This window comes from Phyllobates terribilis, unplaced genomic scaffold, assembly GCF_046119375.1.
Source record: "Phyllobates terribilis strain yellow unplaced genomic scaffold, ASM4611937v1 Scaffold_7__3_contigs__length_470593459, whole genome shotgun sequence".
NCBI classification, from domain to species: Eukaryota; Metazoa; Chordata; class Amphibia; order Anura; family Dendrobatidae; genus Phyllobates; species Phyllobates terribilis.
This window is the reverse complement of record NW_027362767.1, coordinates 327422901-327445770: the sequence shown is the minus strand read 5'-3', so window position 1 is coordinate 327445770 and position 22870 is coordinate 327422901. Positions and strand designations below refer to the sequence as shown.

General features: G+C 42.0%; 1 protein-coding gene across 1 annotated transcript in view; it reads right to left on the bottom strand.

The window, feature by feature from the left end:
- The window catches only part of TBC1D8B (TBC1 domain family member 8B), a 46165-nt gene that overhangs the window by 12583 nt on the left and 10712 nt on the right, over window positions 1-22870 (bottom strand). The window contains exons 4-12 of the mRNA XM_073641195.1: window positions 21391-21616; window positions 16398-16638; window positions 8507-8714; window positions 6753-6917; window positions 6486-6626; window positions 5080-5230; window positions 4516-4730; window positions 4134-4251; window positions 2087-2372 (exon numbers count right to left, since the gene is read on the bottom strand). Coding sequence (XP_073497296.1) covers window positions 2087-2372; window positions 4134-4251; window positions 4516-4730; window positions 5080-5230; window positions 6486-6626; window positions 6753-6917; window positions 8507-8714; window positions 16398-16638; window positions 21391-21616 — 1751 coding nt within the window. The remainder of the gene's footprint in view (window positions 1-2086; window positions 2373-4133; window positions 4252-4515; window positions 4731-5079; window positions 5231-6485; window positions 6627-6752; window positions 6918-8506; window positions 8715-16397; window positions 16639-21390; window positions 21617-22870) is intronic.

Here is a 22870-nt window from a genome sequence, read left to right as displayed (position 1 = left end):
TGACAGTTAGCTGTTAGTGGCTGTAACCATGGATGCCTAAGATACTGCAATGCCATGCACATGGGGTAAGCAACATAGTGAATCAGAAGAACTATACTACATTTGTAATTGGAGCTATTTGCTAATATTATTATTATACTTACTACATATTAGGATAGGATCTTCGAGATGGGAATACCCCTTTAATTTCAGAGGGCATTGCTTCTAAAGATGTAGACGGCATGAGTTGCTGAGCTGGGGCAGCAGCGGAGACATAGCACTAGGATCTGGGAGGGCAATTAAATCTCCATTTTGCTTATGAAGCGGAGCGTATGGGAAACATTTTTTTTTAAAGAAGCAAACCCTTTAAAGCCTCACTATCGTTACAAGCTTTACGTTATTTGTTATAACTGTCTGATAATCCAGAAAATCTGACAGTCTGCGTCTAATCAAGTCTCATTGATGCCGGTTTGAAAGAGTTGTACAGCACTTCCACTGTTTAGTAATGGTTAGCTCACTAATCAGAGTGTGTGTGGTAATCTAATATGTTTTTTGCTAACATTCAATCTACAATGTAAAGGGCCACAGATGCAAAGGAGCCAATAATAAAATAAGTATGTATGTATTATATAAGTCATATATCTGAATGTAAGCAGATGATCCCCTATAGCTATGGTCCCTAAAGTGATCGCAATGGATTATTGCCCCTTAAGAGGATCAGGTCCATTTACCTTTTTATTGTGTGATTCCACCAAGGATTTACTCAAATCTAAATTTTCTTCAAGTAAAAGATATACTGCAGAAATTTCCTTGCCATATACCGCCAACGTCTCCATAAGCCCAACGCCGAGCTGGTATGTGGCAGCATACCATCTTTTTCAGTGTATGCACAGTCTTCTATGCTTAGTAAAAAAAAAATAAGTGTAGTATTTCTCTTTTATTTTTTTTAAATGGGAGCCTGTGGGCAATGCCAATGTATGTCTATACAGTAGGATATGTTGCAGACTTCTGTTGGTGGTATATGTAGGAATATCCTCAAGACATATACCTCTAAAATAGGCTTAAGTGTGGATAAACCTTAGCTTTGTGGCTTTGGTAATAATATTTCAAAGCCAGATACATTAGCAAGTGGAATTTATGCATCTTTAAAGGGAACCTCTCACCTACAAAAATGCTAATCCCCTTTAAAGTGGAATTCACCAGGTTAATAGAGCTTAAACCATGTTTGACTGGCTTACTGCAAGTGCAGGTACAGGGAGAAAATTAAGTTATATTCTCCCTGCAACCGCTCGCTGTCATCAGGGCGGTGCAGGGACAGGTTACAGCCACTGTTCACCACACAGTGCGTGCAGCGTGCTGTGATCACTCCCCTTGCACTTTGACTGACAGGCCGCCTTGCAGTGTGTGTACAGTAAGAATAAAATGTAATTTACTACCTATAACCTGTACTTCCAGTAAACCAGACTATCATGATTTAAATGGAATCTGTCACCAGGTTTTTGCTACCTCATCTGAGAGCAGCATGATGTAGGAGCAGAGGCCCTGATTCCAGCGATGTATCACTTACTTTACTGGGTGCAGCTGTTGTGTCACAATTAGAGTTCTTAGATGCAGCAGAGCTGAGAAAGCCAACCCCACCCTACACTAGGCTCTCTATAGACAGTGAGCTCCTGATCAGAGGACGGGGCGGAGTCAGTCCACTTGGCCGGATGCAGCTAGTCCAGGCAATGATAATGTCCTAGTGATAAAACCTTCATTGTAAGTAAACAACAACACACAGCCTAATAAGTGACACATCGCTGAATTCAGTGTTTTAACCCCTACCTCATGCTTTCCTCAGATTACATAGTAAAAACTTACTTATAAATTCTCTTTTAATGGTATTTACATGCAGATTACCATTATATGTGCAGGTAAAAAGCATTTTTTCTTGTAGACGACAGGTTCCCTTTAAATCCCATTTCTTAACATTAGCAATAAATTGTCAATCCCTTTAAAAAAGATGTCACACAAAGTATTGACATTGAAGGTGCTGAACATCAGGAAAGTGCAAGGCATTTCCAGCAATTATAAAAAGGCCAATCCCTGTAGGGATATGATCTCCTACCGATTGAGGATAGTGACGGCTTCAGCATCATCTTTGCAGCCCAGCAGCTTATCGATATTAAACTGCAGCACGGTCAGTCCCAGCTGGAGGATGGCTTTGATCCCATCGTAGAAGAAACAGTCCACCACATTGACGGCACTTTCAATAGGCAGGACACTAATGAAGAGGGTGAGAAACCATGACAGGGACACAGAGGAGAAAAATGTCATGTCTGTCATGTGGTCAGTCAACTGTGGCAAATATTCCTTAATGAGTTCTTCAAATACCGCCTGATCGACCAAGGCACCTGAAACACAGAAGTGACACCTGTTACTATATCAAATATTCTCCAACTAAAAAGACCCATGTGACAACACAGCATTTCTTCTTAATTATGTCAGACATGCATGTAGGCCAAGAGCAATATACCTTTATTTATATGTTGACTTTTGAACTTGTGTTCTTTTTTGCTGGATCAACACAGCCTATTGTTCGTATAAACCTGAATGTTGATCACCTGAGTTGATATTTGGTAATTGATGAATGGCTGTTATTCACATGTTATATCAGCTCCTACAACGTATCGTCTGCCAGTTTTGCAATAAAGGGATTCTGAACAATGGATGTTTGCTAGATATGTTAAATACCACGGTGTAGGGTGTTTGCCAGTCAACTTTGGGGAATGAGCTGTGGATACTTGAGCACTGTGAATTAATAACATGGTCCCTGACCCTTAACCTATGAATGATGGCTTGAAAGGACAATTGTGAACTATAAAAGGGGGGTCTCTGCGTCTGTTATGAGAGACTTTACATAAAGTCAGCCAACACACACTCTTCAGCACAGCAATCAGGACACATGGCTCCATAAAGAGGAATACAGATCTGCTCCATTGACTATCACTGAACTCTCAGAGACGTTAAGAGGAAATCCAGGTTGGGACAATCAGGTCACCTGCTCATATACCTCACTGCTCTATTCCCGGCGAGCCAATGGAAAGGTTAGACTCTAACTTGCACCATCTTGTGAATTAGCAGGGATTGTTCTATATGTCATTGTCTGTTTGGTGGATCAATAAAGTATTGCCACAATGTTGTACCCTCACCCTCACCCTCACAGGTCCTGGGAACATGGTTCTCCAGGTCAGTGCAATTACGTCAATACCAGACTATCAGTCGATGGAGTGGTGTGAGTTTTTTTGAGGAGTGTGCTTTTTATGTCCTGAGCATTTATTGCATTTTTGTTAGGCAGGCATGGTGACGGTAAAATCTCAATTCTAGTGGTATGATTTTTTTTCTCTTTACCGCATTGTTTAATTCATTTTATTTGACAGATCGCTCTTTTACGAACACAGCGATAAGATATTTTTTTTTGGGGGGGGGGGGGGTTGTAAGGTCTTTATTTTTAATGCGGAAAAAAGGGGCGAGTCAAATATTTACAACTTTTTTTTTACTTTACTTTTTAGTCGCTAGATCGCTTATACCATATTCTCTCAGCTGCAATGGAAACCCATCAGTGTCTCAGATGGGTAACCGCTTCATTTATATGCCACAGTCAGGAATTGATTGAAAGCAGCGACTGAAGCTTAGCTCCAAGCACTGCTATTAGAGGCAGATGATGGGTAAATAACACAGCCAGCTAGCTCCTGAGCACGCCTCCACACACGACGCAGATCCCAGCACTTACGAACAGTTGCATCAATTTGCCCTAAGCTGCCCTTTTCTAAAATTCTATTGAAGAGGTCTAAAATAACAAATGGAGCCATTACACAGCCTCCATGGGTCAACGAAGCCTTATAATTGCTGCAGTCAATAAGTGGACTTAGCATCTTATGCCTACACTGGCAATGCCACTAAGTACAGTGATTGGCTGCAGTGGTTATGAGAGCTGTAGATATGATGACACCTCTGCAGCCTGTAAACAAAGACCGAAGCAATGGCAGCAAAGGATCGCTGGCCTAGGGAGGATGAATAGCAGCTCCATTTGTGGTTTTAGACCTAGGGTACAATAAGGTTATAAAAGGGAAAACCCTTTAATGGTCAGGTATTAATAATCACAAGTAATTTACCAATAATCCTCCGGTTGAAGTAATCTGGCAGCATCCGTTCACACACAGCCACTAGCAACCAAAACGCCTCCTCTTCTTTGGCATAAAGGAGCAGAACTGAAGTAAGGATATTCATGGCCTGCAGAAATACAAGGACAGGAGTAATGTTTTCTGGCAGTGCCCGTCTTTCCACCATGCAGATGCCCTGGACAATATAACATTACTGGAATTGTTCTTGTAATGGTGATACGGCCTAATAAACGTATCGGTTGTGTAGAAGACATCCCGCTTACACAACGAGCCGCTAGGAACACTGCGATAAATCATTATTACCCAGACGTTTTCTCCATTGCATGTGCAAACATCTATAGTTCTTATAGCAAAGTAATTGAAATGGGCTAACCTGACAATATCCGATTTTGGGGTTCCTGTAAGCATACGCAGTTAGCACTCTCCTCAATGCAGAGATGCCGGTGTCACTCTGAAAGGCAGGATGCTCCGGCAACGACCGGCGCAAATCTCGTTCAATCTCATCAGTAGCCAACGTGCACGTACCTAGAGACTTCTCCACAATCTCAGTGTAGTAGCCGGGATTGGCACCCATGTCATTAACAGCACCTAGCACCCAATAAGAGAAACAATATTAATCAGAAGGATGCACGGTGTCATTAAGGTTTCAACATGGAGTCATTTTATCACTCATTACAGATAAAAGTCTGTAGTTTAACACTAAGGGGCACTCACTTAACAAAACAATGCCCCAGTATATGGTTATTTTCAGAGATGAAAAAATTGCAGCCTGCATTCTGCAGTCAGATCTTTTGGGCAATAGTGTGAAATGTGCAATCCCTGAGCCATAGTAATGGTATGATTACCGGTGTATTGCTGCCATACTATTCCCGAATACATCACTAGGGTTCCTCATCTAGAGACGAGTAGATACGAACGCTGGTTTTGTATGTGTTACCTGAGAAAAGTAGCCAGAGTTCTCCGCGCAGAGTTTCGGGGATGCCTTTGACTACTAAATTCCGGGTTCTTCTTGTACGAAACATACTAACTCCACGGCCACATTCTGAGAAAAGGATATTCCAGTACTGCTCCTTCATTTTTTCTTTTAACTGCAGAAAATAAAAAAAATGTTTATCTTATTATACTGCATATGCCCAGGCACAATGAACCAACTACTACACCTATCAAATAACATGATGGTGGGCAACTTTTTAAAACCTCATCTATGTATACTATTAAATTGTCTGTCTTATCAGGAAGACCCTTCTCCGTACTCTCTACTAGGGATACGAACCATATGAGCCACCCCTCTATAAACCAGAACGGCATCGACTCCTACTCTGGTGGACTCAGGCCTCCATATATTACACAGACAGACATTCTTTTTCAGTCCATGTAAAACTACGTATGCCCTACAGCGCCCACTGCAGGGAAATTGTATACATGGCAGTTTCTTCCACCAGCAAAATCAGTGACATAGTAAAAAAAAAAAAAAAAATAGTAATAAATATTGGCCACCCCCCTTTAATGCTTGGTTGTGAATACATATCAACCTTCATGTATTATGGATGCTTAATGGATGCTGGGAAGAAAACCACAATATATTGTACATGCAAAAAAAAAGTTAGCGACTAAGGGAATGCAATGTTCATGCTTCCACCAACTGCTTCATACAAAATTTATGATGGTTAGCAATTGTTTATATTTTTCTTTTATTACACATACTGTACATACAATTATGCATTAAAACGTCCTGCTAATCCCTCTTTTGCACATCTGCCACTTACTAGAGCAGCCACCCAGTAAACAGGGGGTGGTAAAGGGGTGGTCAGAAACACAAAATTAATTTCCTAAATGCCTATTACATGACATAATCTAATCTTTTTTCTAATACACTTGAATAAAAAATTCCCTATTTTTCCCTAACTACACTATCTGCTTTATTTTTTCGACTACTTCCTTTGTGATGATGCTTCATTTGAGAATCCAAGTGCATGCTGGGATACTCAGATGAAGAGTCATCAGGCGCAAAGGTTGCAGTCACTACTGCAGCTTCTGCCCCAAAAGAAGTGTCATCAGAAGCCTCCGTTTCAAGGGCAGGGCTAGTCCCTGCTCTATTGATCATGCGTCAGTTGTCAATTCTGACAGATTCTCAGTAGATGCTTGTCACTATGCAATATGCATAGTGACAGTGCACTCTCTTGCTGGCTCCAATCAGAAGTAAGAAACTGGCCAGAGAGCGCACTGTCAGTGTGCATTGTAAAAATACCTAGCGCTCCCCTCACAAGTGACATCATTTAGGATTCATGTTTAATTTGTGTTTCGGACCACCCATTTAAATCAGTCTGTGGTTCTCATCCTTACCATTATCGGATCAAGATTTTCAGCATCTTGGGGATGGAAGACAGTCATTAGTGCCTCTGTGCTCACAGTTTTACTGGAGCCTTTGGAATCCAGCATAGGGTGTCCGTCCTGGAAGTCAGTTGCGTTGTCATTGTAGCCAGTCTGTAATATAGGAATAGCATTTTACATCGTGATTTATCAGTTGTCACCTTGTTGTTAACCCCAAGTAGCCAACTTACTTTTATATTATAGGATTCTAAATACAAGAAGTCAGTAACAGCAACTCACCACAGTGTAGGCCATATGCTGGGGACTAGTCACGGCATATCTGGACTTTAGTCTGGCCACCAGGGAGTCAAAGTCTCGAACATCAGTGAAACGGAAAATATTCTTCCCCTTGGTGCTGATTGTGACAGCTCTTGTGGTTGCATCAGACTTCTCTACTCCCACAATCTGCAGATAAAAGTTATAAAGCATTTCATGGAGACAGATACCGGATAGTATCACAAGTAGAGAAAGGTTTTCTTTAGTTACAATAGAACATACTGTACAAATATTTTTACTTTATTTTTTTTTTATGGGTTTTCTGTACTATATAATTAATGACACGGCATACAGGGCTTTTAAAAACACTAGGGAGTCTTATCAACCGATTTGTTTTATATTTAAAACAAAATCTCCAGACCAGTTCTACTGTATAATTCTAAATCTGGGGAAAATTGTTCTCCAGTTCACGCTGTCGTCACATTACCGCTCATACGTCAGCCTGCATCTTTTCCGGCAAATGATGGTCGATTTAATCAGCAATCATATGCCGATAAACTGTTAAATCCTGTTGTCAATCTCTGACTGCGGCATTTAACAAGCGCTGGTAGGGGGGTCCGTCATTCTACGCTTCCATCGGTGCGCCCATGACATGATCGTGGGGGGCCGATGAGTTGTCATGAGAGCCTGGGGTCCGCTGCTGACCTCTGTGCCTGTCATTACGATCCCCCTGTGAACGCCAGCATTTAGGTGGTGTTTATAGGAGATCATGATTTTATACATAGCAGAGCTGACGCACTACTAAGTTTAGTACAAGCGATCGGATGATAGAAGTTTTAAAGTCCCCTTAGGGGACTATTACATGCAGTTAAAAGTGAAACAAAAAAGTTTTCAAAAATATGAAAAAAAAAACAAACACAAAAGTTTGAATCACCCCCCTTTTGCTCCATTAAAAATAAAACCGATTAAAAAAATGAAAAATACACATATTTGGTATTGCTGCGTTAGTAAAAGTCCAATCTATCAAAGCGTAAAGTAAAATTAATCCGATTGGTAAACGGCGTAACAAGAAAAGAAAATCAAAAAACTTCAGAATTACAGGAGGGGGGGGGGGGGTTTGCCCAGTGCAACACTGCAATAAAAGGCAATCAAAACATAGTATCGATCCCAAAAAACCCAAAACACAATTGTGGAATTGCACTTTTTTTGCAATTTCACCGCACCTGGAATTTTTTTTTCCCGTTTTCCAGTACACTATGTGGTAGAATGAATGGTGTCATTTAAAAGTACAACTCATCCCGCAAAAATACAAGCCCTCATATGGCTATATTGAAGTAAAAATAAAAAAAGTTATGGCTCTTAGAAGGAGAGCAAAAAACAAAAAAATCGGCATGTCATGAAGGGGTTAACAACGGCACCAATGATGACTTGTATGCAAATATTTAGGTATTAAGCCTCCTCATTGTTAAAGTTGCATCTTTGGGCTTCACCGGAACCATCAGAGAACTACCAATTGGTCTCAATCTCAATCACTAAGTGCCAAACTATAGTTTAAACCAGCGCTTCTCAAACTGCGAATCCCAGGTTAGGGCTTTATCTTGTTCTATTTCATGGACACCCGGTAAAGAAAAGTTTAAGAAGCCTTGGTTTAGTCTATGAGACACTAAGATTTGACTGTTGATTTCAGACATTAAAGAAGCTGTGACTTGAGGACTACCTCTCATAATGCCATAAGGACATCATAGAGCGAGGTCTGACAATGGGATAAGAGCGTTTACCTCTCTCAATGGGATGATTGTGCTGTACAAACTACCATCGTGGCTTGCAAAGCAAATGTAGTTCTCAGAAACACACATCTTGCCCAGCGCATTCATATGGCTGAAGGGTATCCACAGGAAACACTCATGCACCTCCTTCAAGATTTCTTCTTTGGTCAGTCTAAAGTATGTAGTGAAATTTTCACTGTGAGCACGACTCTCCAGACCCCTAAAAGATCAAGGTAAATAAGTCATCTGCACATCTGTTACGAAGTGAAATAGACCTTCATTCAATCTATGAACGCTTCACAAGTGATCACGGGAACAGCAATAGGTTATAACAACCAATCAGATCCCGCTCAAAAAATTGAATATATGAATAGCAAAGTCATTTTACAGTAGATATGAATAGGTAGAGTCTCTCAAGGGTATTTTGAGTGATTTTTCATGCATCTTTTGGAGCGTACCCTATCCAAATAGACTCTTAGATAGCTCCTTGTAGATACGCTTACTGTATGTAAGTTCCCGTAGCAATGGCAGAGGGCGGGGATCAGCAGCCATCCCCCAGGGAAGCAATACAAGATCGCCACTATAAGCACTGGGCTACCAGTATGTTACACAGACACCATTGTGCCATCAGAGAAAGAGGGGGCATCTGCAACGGATTTTTCTGTTTTGGATAATTCTAAAGCTAAAGTTCCTTTTTTAAATCCTTTGAACTTCTTTGACTGTTATCGCCATGCAAAAGACATTTGACCTACAAGATCAGTATTTAAGGGTTTTCCAATTTTGGAAAGCCCATATCCCCAGCTGCAGTAGGTTTAAAAAAAAAAAAAAAATGCACATTGGCCTTCACTCATCCGCCCCAAGTTCAGAGCAGAGTCTCTGCCGCAGCCTGCAGTGTCTGTTACTGCACTGACATTGCTGCAGTCAATCACTGTGCTCAGAGTGGCTTGTGTAGCCCACGCATGCAGACGTGCTGAGCTCAGTCACTGGCTGCAGTGCTGACATCGCTGCAGTCAATCACTGTGCTCAGAGTGGCTTGTGTAGCCCACGCATGCAGACGTGCTGAGCTCAGTCACTGGCTGCAGTGCTGACATCACTGCAGTCAATCACTGAGCTCAGAGTGGCTTGTGTAGCCCACTCATGCAGACGTGCTGAGCTCAGTCACTGGCTGCAGTGCTGCCGACGTAACTTCAGTGCTGAAGAAAATAACAGACACCGGGAGAAGCGCCAGAGACTCAACGCTGGACCAAGGGAGAGGCAGTAAAGAGCGGGTTGTGTTTTTTTTTTAATACAAACTTCAGCTGAGGGACAGGTGATTTCTGAAACTGGAAAACCCCTTTAACAATCATTGGGAAAAAAACGGCTTACAATGTGAGCCAGGTGTTTCAGTAGACACTGCAGAAGTTAAATCATAGAATCATAGAATGGTAGAGTTGGAAGGGACCTCCTGGGTCATCTGGTCCAACCCCCTGCTCAAAGCAGGATTCACTAGATCATCTCAGACAGATGTCTGTCCAGCCTCTGTTTGAAGACTTGCATTGAAGGGGAACTCACCACCTCTCGTGGCCGCCTGTTCCACTCATTAATCACCCTAACTGTCAAAAAGTTTTTTCTAATATCTAATCTGTGTCTCCTCCCATTTAGTTTCATCCCATTGCTTCTAGTCTTTCCTTGTGCAAATGAGAATAAAGATGATCCTTCTACAATGTGACAGCCCTTGACATATTTGTAGACAGCTATTAAGTCTCCTCTCAGTCTTCTTTTTTGCAAGCTAAACATCCCCAAATCCTGCAACCGTTCCTCATAGGACATGGTTTGCAGACCAGTCACCATTCTGGTCGCTCTTCTCTGAACTTGCTCCAGTTTGTCTATGTCTTTTTTAAAATGTGGTGCCCAAAACTGTACATAGTATTCCAGATGAGGTCTGACCAAAGAGGAGTAAAGACCGATAATGACTTCACGTGATCTAGACTGTATGCTTCTGTTAATACATCCCAGAATTGTATTTGCCTTTTTTGCTGCTGCATCACACTGTTGACTCATGTTCAGTCTATGATCTATTAGAATACCTAAGTCTTTTTCACATGTACTGTTGCTTAGCTCTATTCCTCCCATTCTGTATATGCTTTTTTTATTTTTATTGCCCAGATGTAGTACTTTGCATTTTTCCCTGTTAAAAACCATTCTGTTGGTTGCTGCCCACTGCTCCAGTTTATTTAGGTCTTTTTGAATCCTCTCTCTCTCTTCTCTAGTATTAGCTATCCCTCCTAGCTTTGTGTCATCAGCAAATTTAATCAGTTTACCCTCAATTCCTTCATCTAAATCATTGATTTAGTTGTCAGATCCTGCAGAATAAGGAAATATCTACCCGGCATTACTGGTACTCAAATAAAACAAATAACCAAATCCCTTCCAGCAGCTAAAACATGAAGGAAACCTGGTGCTCATATTTAGCTGGGAAATAGCGCTGCATACATCTGGTAGTGGCAGCAGGTTATTGACTGTGGCAGATAAGTCTTTTGGATCCGATTCATTTAGAACTTGATAGCTGTTTTTCTGAAATCTACTACACAAATGTGTATTTAAAAGGAACCCGTCAGTAGCTTTTATGCCCTTAATCACCATCACTGCGTGATCTGTTCGACTTCTATCCAGGTTTATAAATCTATTATTCTTTTCTACATGATGTCAAAGATGAATTCTTCTGCTGTAGCTGTAGTTTTTCTTGGTATCATGCGATGTTCCGATTTTGCTTGTATTGCATTTTTGGTGGGTGGCGCAGCGATTCTGACGTTACCATTTTCTTTTTCTTTATAGCATTTATTTTCGGAGTTAAATCAATTTTACATTTTTTTATATATCAAACATAGTGATACAGGTGCATCTCACTAAATTAGAATATCATCAAAAAGTTAATTTATTTCAATTCTTCAATACAAAAAGTGAAACTCATGTATTATATAGAGTCATTACACACAGTGATCTAGTTCATGTGTTTAGTTCTGTTAATGTTGAGGATTATGGCTTACAGCCAATGAAAACACAAAAGTCATTATCTCAGTAAATTAGAATACTTTATAACACCAGCTTGAAAAATGTTTTTAAAATCCGAAATGTATGTTCAGTAAATGCACTCAGTACTTGGTCGGGCTCCTTTTGCATCAATTACTGCATCAATGCAGCGTGGCATGGAGGCGATCAGCCTGTGGCACTGCTGAGGTGTTATGGAAGCCCAGGTTGCTTTGATAGAAGCCTTCAGCTCATCTGCATTGTTGGGTCTGGAGTCTCTCATCTTCCTCTTGACAATACCCCAGAGATTCTCTATGGGGTTAAGGTCAGGCGAGTTTGCTGGCCAATCAAGCACAGTGATACTGTTGTGTGTAAACCAGGTATTGGTACTTTTGGCAGTGTGGACAGGGGCCAAGTCCTGCTGGAGAATGACATTTCCATCTCCAAAAAGCTTGTCGGCAGAGGGAAGCATGAAGTGCTCTAACATTTCCTGGTGGACTGCTGCGCTGACTTTGGTCTTGATAAAACACAGCAGATAACATGGCTCCCCAAACCATCACTGATTGTGGAAACTTCACACTAGACCTCAAGCAGCTTGGATTGTGGCCTCTCCACTCTTCCTCCAGACTCTGGGACCTTGATTTCCAAATGAAATGCAAAATTTACTTTCATCTGAAAACAACACCTTGGACCACTGAGGAACAGTCCAGGTCTTTTTCTCCTTGGCCCAGGTAAGACACTTCTGGCGTTGTCTATTGGTCATGAGTGGCTTGACACAAAGAATGCAACACTTGTAGCCCATGTCCTGGATACGTCTGTGTGTGGTGGCTCTTGAAGCAATGACTCCAGAAGCAGTCCACTCCTTGTGAATCTTCCACAAATTTTTGAATGCCCTTTTCTTAATCTTTTCAAGGCTGCGGTTATTTGTGCACTTTTTCTACCGCACTTTTTTATGCTGCTCAACTTTCCATTAATATGCTTGGATACAGCACTCTGTGAACAACCAGCTTCTTTAGCAATGACCTTTAATGGCTTACCTTCCTTGTGGAGTGTGTCAATGACTGCCTTCTGGACATCTGTCAAGTCAGCAGTCTTCCCCATGATTGTGGAGCCTACTGATATAGACTAAGGGACCTTTGTAAATGCTTAGGAAGCCTTTTCAGGTGTTTTTTGTTAATTATTTGAATTCATGAGATAATGACTTTTGTGTTTTCATTGGCTGTAAGCCACAATCATCAACATTAACAGAAATAAACACTTGAAATAGATCACTCTGTAATGACTCTATATTATAATACACGAGTTTCACTTTTTGTATTGAAGAACTGAAATAAATTAACTTTTTGATGATATTCTAATTTAGTGAGATGCACCTGTACATAATCTGCTTATTTTTTTTATTTTCAGAGAGACTGACTGCAGCATTTAAGTGGTTAAATAGGACTAACTCTAAGTCTATTGTAAAGCCCCCGTCTCACATATCGAGATCACTAGCGATATCGCTGCTGAGTCACGGTTTTGGTGACGCAACAGTGACCTCACCAGCGATGTCGCTATGTGTGACACTTTGCAACGATCAGGCCCCTGATCGCTGCAAAATGTCCTGGACCATTTTTTGGTCGTTGCCCTCCCGCTGGTCAGCACACATCGCTGTGTGTGACCAGAGGGAGCAGCGATCAGGCTGGTAACCATGATAAACATCGGGTTGCTAGGGGCGCACGCGCACTTAGTAACCCGCTGTTTATCATGGTTACGAGCCTGCTAAAGTGAGTGGTAACCTCCCGCTCACCGTAGCAGAGTGGTAACCATGATAAACAGCGGGTTACTAAGTGAGCGTGTGCCCCTAGTAACGCGCTGTTTATCATGGTTACCAGCCTGCTCCTGCTTCAGCAGGCTGGTAACCAGGAGCAGGACATCGTGGAAAGATTCTTTCCACGATGTCGCTGCTCCCCTGATCGTTGGTGAGCCTGCCTGTTTGACAGCTCACCAGCCACAACATAGCGACGCAGCAACGATCCCTGACAGGTCGTATCGTTGTCGGGATCGCTGTAGCGTCGCTAAGTGTGACGGGGCCTTTAAACTGACATAAGAAAAACAGGATTCAATAGAATGTACTAAGAGGGATACAACAAGCCACCAGCTAAAACTATATAGTGCATGGGACCAAAGGAAAGGCGAAGTGACTTCTAGTGACATGTAAAAGTTTGAGCACCCCTGGACAAAATCACTGTTCGGCCTCTTTCACACATCTGGATAATTCCACGGTACTGTCCGTGTGTACGCATGTATGATACGTGTGGCAACCGCGTGCCGCCTGTGTGCAGCATCAGTATCACACGTACCAGAGCCTGGGAATCAGTGGTACAGATAGCGCTGTTTCCAAGTGCCGGGTGCTGAATGCGGCCCTCATCATAGTCCCCTGGTTGCGCTGTGATCACAGCGAGCAAGGGACAATATTGAGATATTGTCATCCATGTGTCATCACTGTGCGGGATGTCTGTGCTGCGAGAAAAAAAACTGACATGTTAGCGTGTTTTGCCCACAGACACACGGTCTGTGGAAACACACTGACATGTGCACAGACCCATTCATTTCAATGGGTCTACATGTGTCAGTGTCTCCAGTACATGTGGAAACGGACACAAAACGTACCAGACACACTGACATGTGAAAGAGCCCTCATTGTGAACAGTTAAGCAAATTGGAGATTAAATGATCTCTAAAAGGTCTAAAGTTAAAGATGACACATTTCCTCTGTATTTTAGGTAAAAATATACATATTTTTTATCTTTTACATTTTAAAAATTACAAAATGGAAAATGGGTAGATGCAAAAGTTTGGGCACCCCGCATGGTTAGTACCTAGTAGCGCCCCCTTTTGTAAATGCTTTTTGTAACCAGACAAGAGAGTCTTTCACTTCTTGTTTGAGAGATTTTCATCCAATCTTTCTTGGAAAATTCTTCCACCTCTACGAGATTCCTGGGTCGTCTTACATGCACTGCTATTTTGAGGTCTTGCCATAGATTTTCACTGATGTTCAGATCAGGGGACTGTGAGAGCCATAGTAAATCCTTCAGCTTGCGTCTTTTGAGTTAATCTATTGTAGATTTTGACGTGTGTTTAGGATCATTATCCATTTGTAGAAGCCATCCTCTTTTCAAGTTCAGCTATTTTACAGATGGTGTTATGTTTGCATCATGTTTGCAGAATTTGTTGAAATTTCATTGAATCCATTCTTTCCTCTACCTGTGAAATGTTCCCCGTGCCATTGGTTGCAACACAACCCCAAAGCATAATTGCTCCACCCCCATGCTTAAAGGGAACCTGTCACCCTAAATCCTTATATAACCCAGAGTCCTCCTGTATAGCCTTGAAAAAACCTTTTTAATGTCTCCCGTGCTGTATGGTAATGTTCTTGGTCCGGTCAGGCCTCTCAATCCCTCCCTGACTGCTGCTTGCCGTCCTCCTTCTTTAATTGACATGAAAGACGCCTTGAGTCATGCACATAGCCGTGCAAAATCTTGCGCCTGCACAGAAATACCACGTCTCGTGCCTGCGCAGTTTGCTTTGCCCAACTGCGGGCAAAGCCAAAAACATAAGTGCGCATGCGCCCGCAGTAGGGCAAAGCATAGTGCGTAGGCGCAAGCCACGTCAATTAAAGAAGGAGGGTGGCAAACAGAAGCCAGGGTAAGGGATGGAGAGGCCTGAAGTAACGCCTGCCCATCGATCAGTACCAAGAACATTACCATACAGAGCGGGAGACATTAAAAAAGGTTTTTCGGGGGAATACAGGGGGAGTCATGGGGTTATATAAGGATTTAAGGAATGCAGTGCAGACGCTGAATGAGGTGATATTTTTAGCTGCTATGTCACAAAATTCGTGACCGGTTCCCTTTAATGGCTGGGGAGATGTTCTTTTCCTGAAATTCTGTGCCCTTTTTTTCTCCACATATACCTTTGACCATTCTGGCCAAAGGGTTCTATTTCAACCTCATCAGTCTACAGGACTTGTTTCCAAAATGCATCCGGCTTGTTTAGATGATCTTCTGCATACTTCTGATGCTGAATTTTATGGTGAGGGCACGGAAGAGGTTTTCTTTTGCTGACTCTTCCATGAAGGCCATATTTGTGCAGGTGTCTCTGAACAGTAGAACAATGTACCACAACTCCAGAGTCTGCTAAATCTTTCTGAAGGTCTTTTGCAGTCAAGTGGGGGTTATGATTTCCTCTCTAGCAATCCTATGTACAGCTCTCACTGAAATTTTGTTTGGTCTTCCAGACCTTATCTTGACCTCCACTGTTCCTTTCAGCTGCTATTTTTTCATTACATTTCAAACTGAGGAAAGGGCAACTTGAAAACGCTTGGCTAGCTTCTTATAGCCTTCTCCTGCTTAGTGGACCTCCACCATTTTCAGAGTGCTAGGCAGCTGCTTAGAAGAATCAATGGCTGCTGTTTTGTGGCACAATGTTAGAGAAGGCTGGGTTTTTATAAAGCTGGGAAATTTGCATCACCTGGCCTTTCCTAACAATGATGGTGAACAAGCCATTACCCTAACAGGCTAATTAAGGTCTGAAACCTTGATCAAAGTTATCTGAGCACACAAATCTCCAAGGGTGCCCAAACTTTTGCACTGGCCCATTTTACTTTTTGTAATTTTAAAAATGTAAAAAATAGCAATATTTTTTTTTTGCCTAAAATACAGAGGAAATGTGTCATCTTTAACGTTAGGCCTTTTAAAGATCATTTCATCTTCAACTTGCTGAAATGTTCACAATAACAGCAATTTTTACCAGAGGTGCCCAAACTTTTACATGCCACTGTATGTAGAAGGCAGAAGAAAAATTAGAAAAAGACGCATGGAAAGGAAGGAACAGACAACGAATGTCGGGTACTTACCTCTTTGTGATTTGCAGAGGATCATTTAATATTGGGTCATTTTCAAAGGTCTCTTTATCGAAAAATCTCTTAATAGCATACCCTGCGAGCTGCTCCATCAACAGGAAAGTCTCATTAATGTGCAAAAGCATTGAGAAGTAATGGTCTTCCCCTTGAGAGAGGACATGTATACTCTCTGTGAGGAGAACGGTGGATGTCTTTTCCAGTCTTGAGATCTCATCCCATGAGATGATGAGTTTAACTAGCATAAAAAAAGGAAAATTCAGATTATAAAACCATCAGCACCATACATCAACCCAGTTATCTAACATCACACATGGGCACCATCATCTAGCATCACACATGGGCACCATCATCTAACATCACACATATACAGTTGAAACCAGAAGTTTACATACACTATATAAAAAGACTTAAGGCTTAAGGATAACAAAGTCCATGTTTTGGAGTGGCCATCACAAAGCCCTGATCTCAATCCTATTGAAAATGTATGAGCAAATCTAAAAAGGCAGGTGTGAGCAAGGAGTCCTACAAACCAGGATCAGTTACACCAGTTTTGTCAGGAGGAATGGGCCCAAATTCCGACCAACTATTGAGAGAAGCTTGTGGAAGGATATCCCAAACATTTCACCCAAGTCATTCAGTTTAAAGAGAACCTGTCACATCCTGGCTACTATCTACACTGTCCCCATTGCTTTGTTAGTGATGCAATGTGCATCACTAACAAGATTTTTTCATTAAAATTGTTGGTATTATAATGATTTTATAACCTTTGATATACTTAGATCCTACCTGCTCATTTTCAGTAATAGGGGTGTGATTCTCACATTCAGTCATGGGCAGCAAAGCATTCAGTCACTGCTGGCGCCGCCCATGTATTTGAACACTGCTCCCGGAAAGCGCTAATATTGTGGGGCACATGCGCATTTGTACATGTCCGTCGCTGGTCCCGCGCCTGCATAGTGAGGCTGTGTGGTTACCAGCTTCAATGTGCACGCGCTATGTTCCCGCACGTGCGCAGTGAAGCTGGTAACCACACAGCCTCACTGTACAGGTGCGGGACCTGCGACGGACATGTACAAATGCGCATGCGCCCCACAATAATAGCGCTTTCCGGGAGCAGTGTTAAAATACATGGGCGGCGCCAGCAGTGACTGAATGTGGTGCTGCCCATGACTGAATGTGAGAATCACACCCCTATTACTGAAAATGAGCAGGTAGGATCGAAGTATATCAAAAGTTATAAAATCATTATAATACCAACAATTTTAATGAAAAAGCTTGTTAGTGATGCACATTGCATCACTAACAACACTATGGGGACAGTGTAGATAGTAGCCAGGACGTGAACTTTTGACTTTGCAGTAAGTAATAAAAATGCCTTAAAACATTCTCTCCCTCTCATTATTCTGGCATTTGGCAAAAATTAAAAATTATGGTAATCCTAATTGTCCTAAAACGGAAAAGGTTTATTCTGATTTCGTGTCAGATATTGAGAAAAACATGCATATGTGTCTTTTTATATAGTGTATGGAAACTTCTGGTTTCAACTGTACATCAATATGTAACATCACACATCTACATTATTATCTAAATTCATACATCGAAATCTTTATGTAAAAGCCCCATACATATTTGAATAGAATCAGCTGAACCTGCCGATATAAATGGGTTCGGCGGTCCCGATAGGTGACGGGGGAGATAAGGATCCTGTATGTACACTGGCCTGATAGCCGATCCTGTTGATCTCTATAGATAAGCCGCCACTACAGAAGTCTGATACCAACTCTCTCATAGAAAACACAGGGGTGCTCGGCAGTCGGGCGAGACAGATGCCAGCTGAAGCTGAACCACCGTTCAGCCGAAAATTATCTAAAGTGTATCGGGGGCTCTACATAATTATCTACGATCATACATCCACTGGTATTACATGATATTCAGAATCATTTCAGGACACTTAGTATTAATCTTCCTCCTTTCCAGCCAGGTACATTAGTGAAGAATAGATAATAGATAATATTCTTTATAGATGAAACAGAAAATCATATCAGCTTAATGGAGAGGAAAAAAAAAATTACTGCCACCAAGTAGTGTCACTATAGTGGATTAAAGCTATCTGCTATCGGGATGACAATCCTCACGTCTCAGGGGAAGATCAGGATCGCTGGCAGTTCATTTAATAGTAAAATGCTTGTATCTCTTGTTTTTGTTCAGTCCATGTTTTTACACTTTTAAAACCTATGAGCAAGACTAAAAATAATCAAGATTGCAGAACAGAATCCTGCCGTTAGGATAGCCCTTAAGGTCCCGTCACACTTAGCGACGCTGCAACGATCCCGACAACGATACGACCTGTCAGGGATCGTTGCTGCGTCGCTATGTGGTCGCTGGTGAGCTGTCAAACAGGCAGGCTCACCAACGATCAGGGGAGCAGCGACATCGTGGAAAGAATCTTTCCACGATGTCCTGCTCCTGGTTACCAGCCTGCTGCTGAAGCAGGAGCAGGCTGGTAACCATGGTAAACATCGGGTTACTAGGGGCCCACGTGCACCTAGTAATCCGTTGTTTATCATGGTTACCACTCTGCTACAGTGAGCGGGAGGTTACCGCTCACTTTAGCAGGCTGGTAACCATGGTAAACATCGGGTTACTAGGGGCACACCCGCACCTAGTAACCCGTTGTTTATCATGGTTACCACTCTGCTACAGTGAGCGGGAGGTTACCGCTCACTTTAGCAGGCTCGTAACCATGATAAACAACAGGTTACTAGGTGCGCGTGTGCCCCTAGTAACCCGATGTTTACCATGGTTACCAGCCTGATCGCTGCTTCCGCTGGTCACACACAGCGATGTGTGCTGACCAGCGGGAGGGCAACAACCAAAAAATGGTCCAGGACACTTTGCAGCGATCAGCGACCTCACAGCAGAGGCCTGATCACTGCAAAGTGTCACACATAGCGACATCGCTGGTGAGGTCGCTGTTGCGTCACCAAAACCGTGACACAGCAGCGATCTCGCTAGCGATCCCGCTATGTGAGATGGGGGCTTTATTATCAGATCAGTGGGGTTCCAGGTTATCAGGATAGCCCTTATTATCAGATCAATGGGTTCCATGTTATCAGAATAGCCCTTATTATCAGATCTATGGGGTTCCTGGTTATTAGGATAGCCCTTATTATCAGATCCTTGGGGTTCCAGGTTATTAGGATAGCCCTTATTATCAGATCAGTGGGGTTCCAGGTTATCAGGATAGCCCTTATTATCAGATCAGTAGGGTTCCAGGTCCTCTCCTGTCCCTCCAAATGGCTAACTAACCGGGGAAGCTACTTTACCCATACACATATCCTTCGTTACTTATATAACATTTGTAAGAGAGGAACAATACGATTGTTGGGAGGATCCCTCAATGACAGTAGGAGACCACACAGAATGGTGATTGGCTGCAATCACCCGATATAAGCATGAACAAGGTCCTGATAGATCAGGATTTACCTTTAAATGGAAGGTGTCATCAGAAAATAAAAACAACATTTAAACAATTGGTTAAGTTAAATTTATTTTTAAAAAGTCCTTGATAGTTTTTTTTTTTAAAATATACTGATATGAAAAATTTGAAAAAAAAACAAAAAACGAAATCTGGCAATTTTCACACTTGCCTCTAGGTTTAATACTAGACTCATACAACCTGTTCTGTACAGTAGCCTTTTTATTTTAATCCCATCATTGAAGATAATGAGACTGCTGAAAAGATAAGCAATAAAAGGTAGGCAACACAGAATCCACCATTCACAATAGGTGATGTCACAGCTCACCTGCTCCCCCTCCCTTCTCCATGGTCTGATAAGAGCATGCTCATAAAATGCTTCAATACAACAAAGTATGGCATTGTTGCTAATGTCAAGTGTAAAAATTGCAAGATTTTTTTTCTTTTCTTAAAGGGGTTGTCCACAGACATCCCTTTCTCAATCCCTAATTTCCTCCCCAGTAAAATAATAACACCCATACTCACCTCAGGAGCAAACACTGTTCCAGCGGTGCAGACACTGTTCCAGCGGTGCAGACACTGTTCCAGCGGTGCAGACACTGACTAACCTGGGGCTTGCAGCCAATCAGCACTGGCTCTGCTCTCCTCACCTTTGGATATAACTGACATCTGGCAGACGTCTGAGCTGTGTCTGCTCTCTCTTTTCCTCCAGATGTCTGATTTGTCCAAAGGAGGGGAGAGCGAAGCCAGCACTGATTGGCAGCAGGGATCGCCCCGGGAGAGCCAGTGCAGACACGGAAAGAGAATATAGGCGTTAGTATTTTACTGAGGGGAATCATAGGGATTGAGAAGGGGTTTTCAGAGTAGTAGATGAACCCTTTAAACATAAATAGTGATATGCAAACTAAAATAAAAACTATTAAAAAAAAAAAAAAGTATTTTTTTTTAAAAAATACATTTAAACGACCATAGAATGGAAAAGAGACTCACAGGCGCTGATGTTTTTAGACTTGTAGTACTTCTAGTTTTTTTTTTGTGTGCAAAATAATATGCATATTTGAACCTCTCCAGTTAAAACACAAACAGGATCAGAAAGTAAATTGAACATAAATACCTGCCAATGTACATAATAGGCCATTTTCTGATGACACATTCCTGCTAAAGGTCAATCCTGTTATACCTTGCTCATGCATCAGGTGACCATAGCCGATCCCCATGCTGCGTCATCTCTCCCATAAAGGAACTGTGTAGAAGTCCCTCTTCCTATACACTAACAATAAGTTGTTTCCTGAGCAATCAGGTGGCACAGAGAACTGTGAGGGCATGTAAGACTGACAAGAAATTAGCAAAAACGATAAAAGCAGGCCTTTGTACAACACAAGATGAAAATAGCAAACCCCACAAAATACATACAACAGTTCTAAAACTAATCAACATTATGCAGATTGCCAAGATGCAGTTGCACTTACAGGAACACATCAGTCGGATATTTGGATTTTAGAAACTTACACTCTGATCCTAGAAGAAATGAATAGAAGCTTAAAAAGTTGGTGCTCAAATAAAGCCAACCCTGGCAAGGAACTCTGCCCCTCCAGTAACTGCAGGAGTAGTAGGTCACCAGCTTCTCCTGGTCGGGCAGACCAAAGCATTTCTCAAACTTCAGGAGAGCTTCACGAAACTTTTCAGGATCCTCTTCTTTCACAAATGAGCTTTTCCCTTCTTCAGCAATGAGACCCTTAAAGAGAAAAGATCAGCTGAGCTCAGACAAATTATCATAGGACAAACAGCATCTCAATGGTAGGAAAGTGTAGAAGCTCCTTCACCACCTATTATGACCCCAAAACTGCAACCTGCTGTTTCGCTGATGCATCAGATCATATGAAATATATCATTCCAGTGCTGTTACGTGGCTGGTGAGCTCCTCCAATGTAAGGCACCATCAGAAGCTATGGCACATATTTGGGCAGAGTCAATGTTGGGTCCGGCTGTGCACCCTATTCAACAAAAATTGTGGTGGGGTCCTGAATCAAATCTAAATGTTGTGTAAAATGCAATGTGGGAAACGCAGTTGTGGCATGTCTGCTGGCACCTACCAAACAGGGAAAAGGACAGGCCGCCAGGGAAAGGAACATGGGAAACATTAAAAGCAGTCAATACAAACCAAAAAGGGATTTAACTCTCACTAAAATGCACATTTACAGCAAGTTTGTGATTTTCCAAATTCTGGAAAATGCCTTTAACAATAAAAAGTTCTGACACTGGGCTCAATGTGTCCTTGACGTTACTTTTACATGTGTATACCGCCCCCATTAACTTCTTACGTTAATGTTAACCTGAGCTATAATCACATCCACCATTTTTGAACGGGAGGCAAAATGTCAATATCAACTTCTGGGCTAAAATACCGAACGTTGAAAACTTAATGGATGTCCATTACAACTGACTTTTCCAGAATAATTCTAGAGAATGTGGGATCAGGTTTCATTCGTTAGGTGACACCATCGCTCCCGACCCTCATACAGGTTAGAGTTTATCTCCTATGTAACAAAAAGTTTGGGAATGGCGACATCCAGCATACATAATCTTTTTCTTTTCCCCAAAACCAGCCGTACAGTTGGGAGACCCCATATACATTAAATGGTCAGCCAGTTATACTGAAATCAACACTTTGAGTGACCACTCATCTAATATGTGAGGTCACCTTCAGGATAAGCTAGTAACGGGTCACTAGTGAGGATCCAAACCTCCAGAGCATGGCAGCCTATTCACAGGCTAAGCAATTAATAACTTAGTCCTGAAATACAATGTTAAAGAGGTTGTCCCTCTTCAGAAATATCCCAGTCTCGGGGCACAGTTTGTTATAAAAAAAATTGAACAGGACACACTTTACTCACAGTCCCCCAGTCCACCGCAGCTTCCAGGGTCTGATATCGGCTGAAGAACTGACATCATGTTGATAATGCGGTAGCTAATCAGTGAGCGCAGCGAG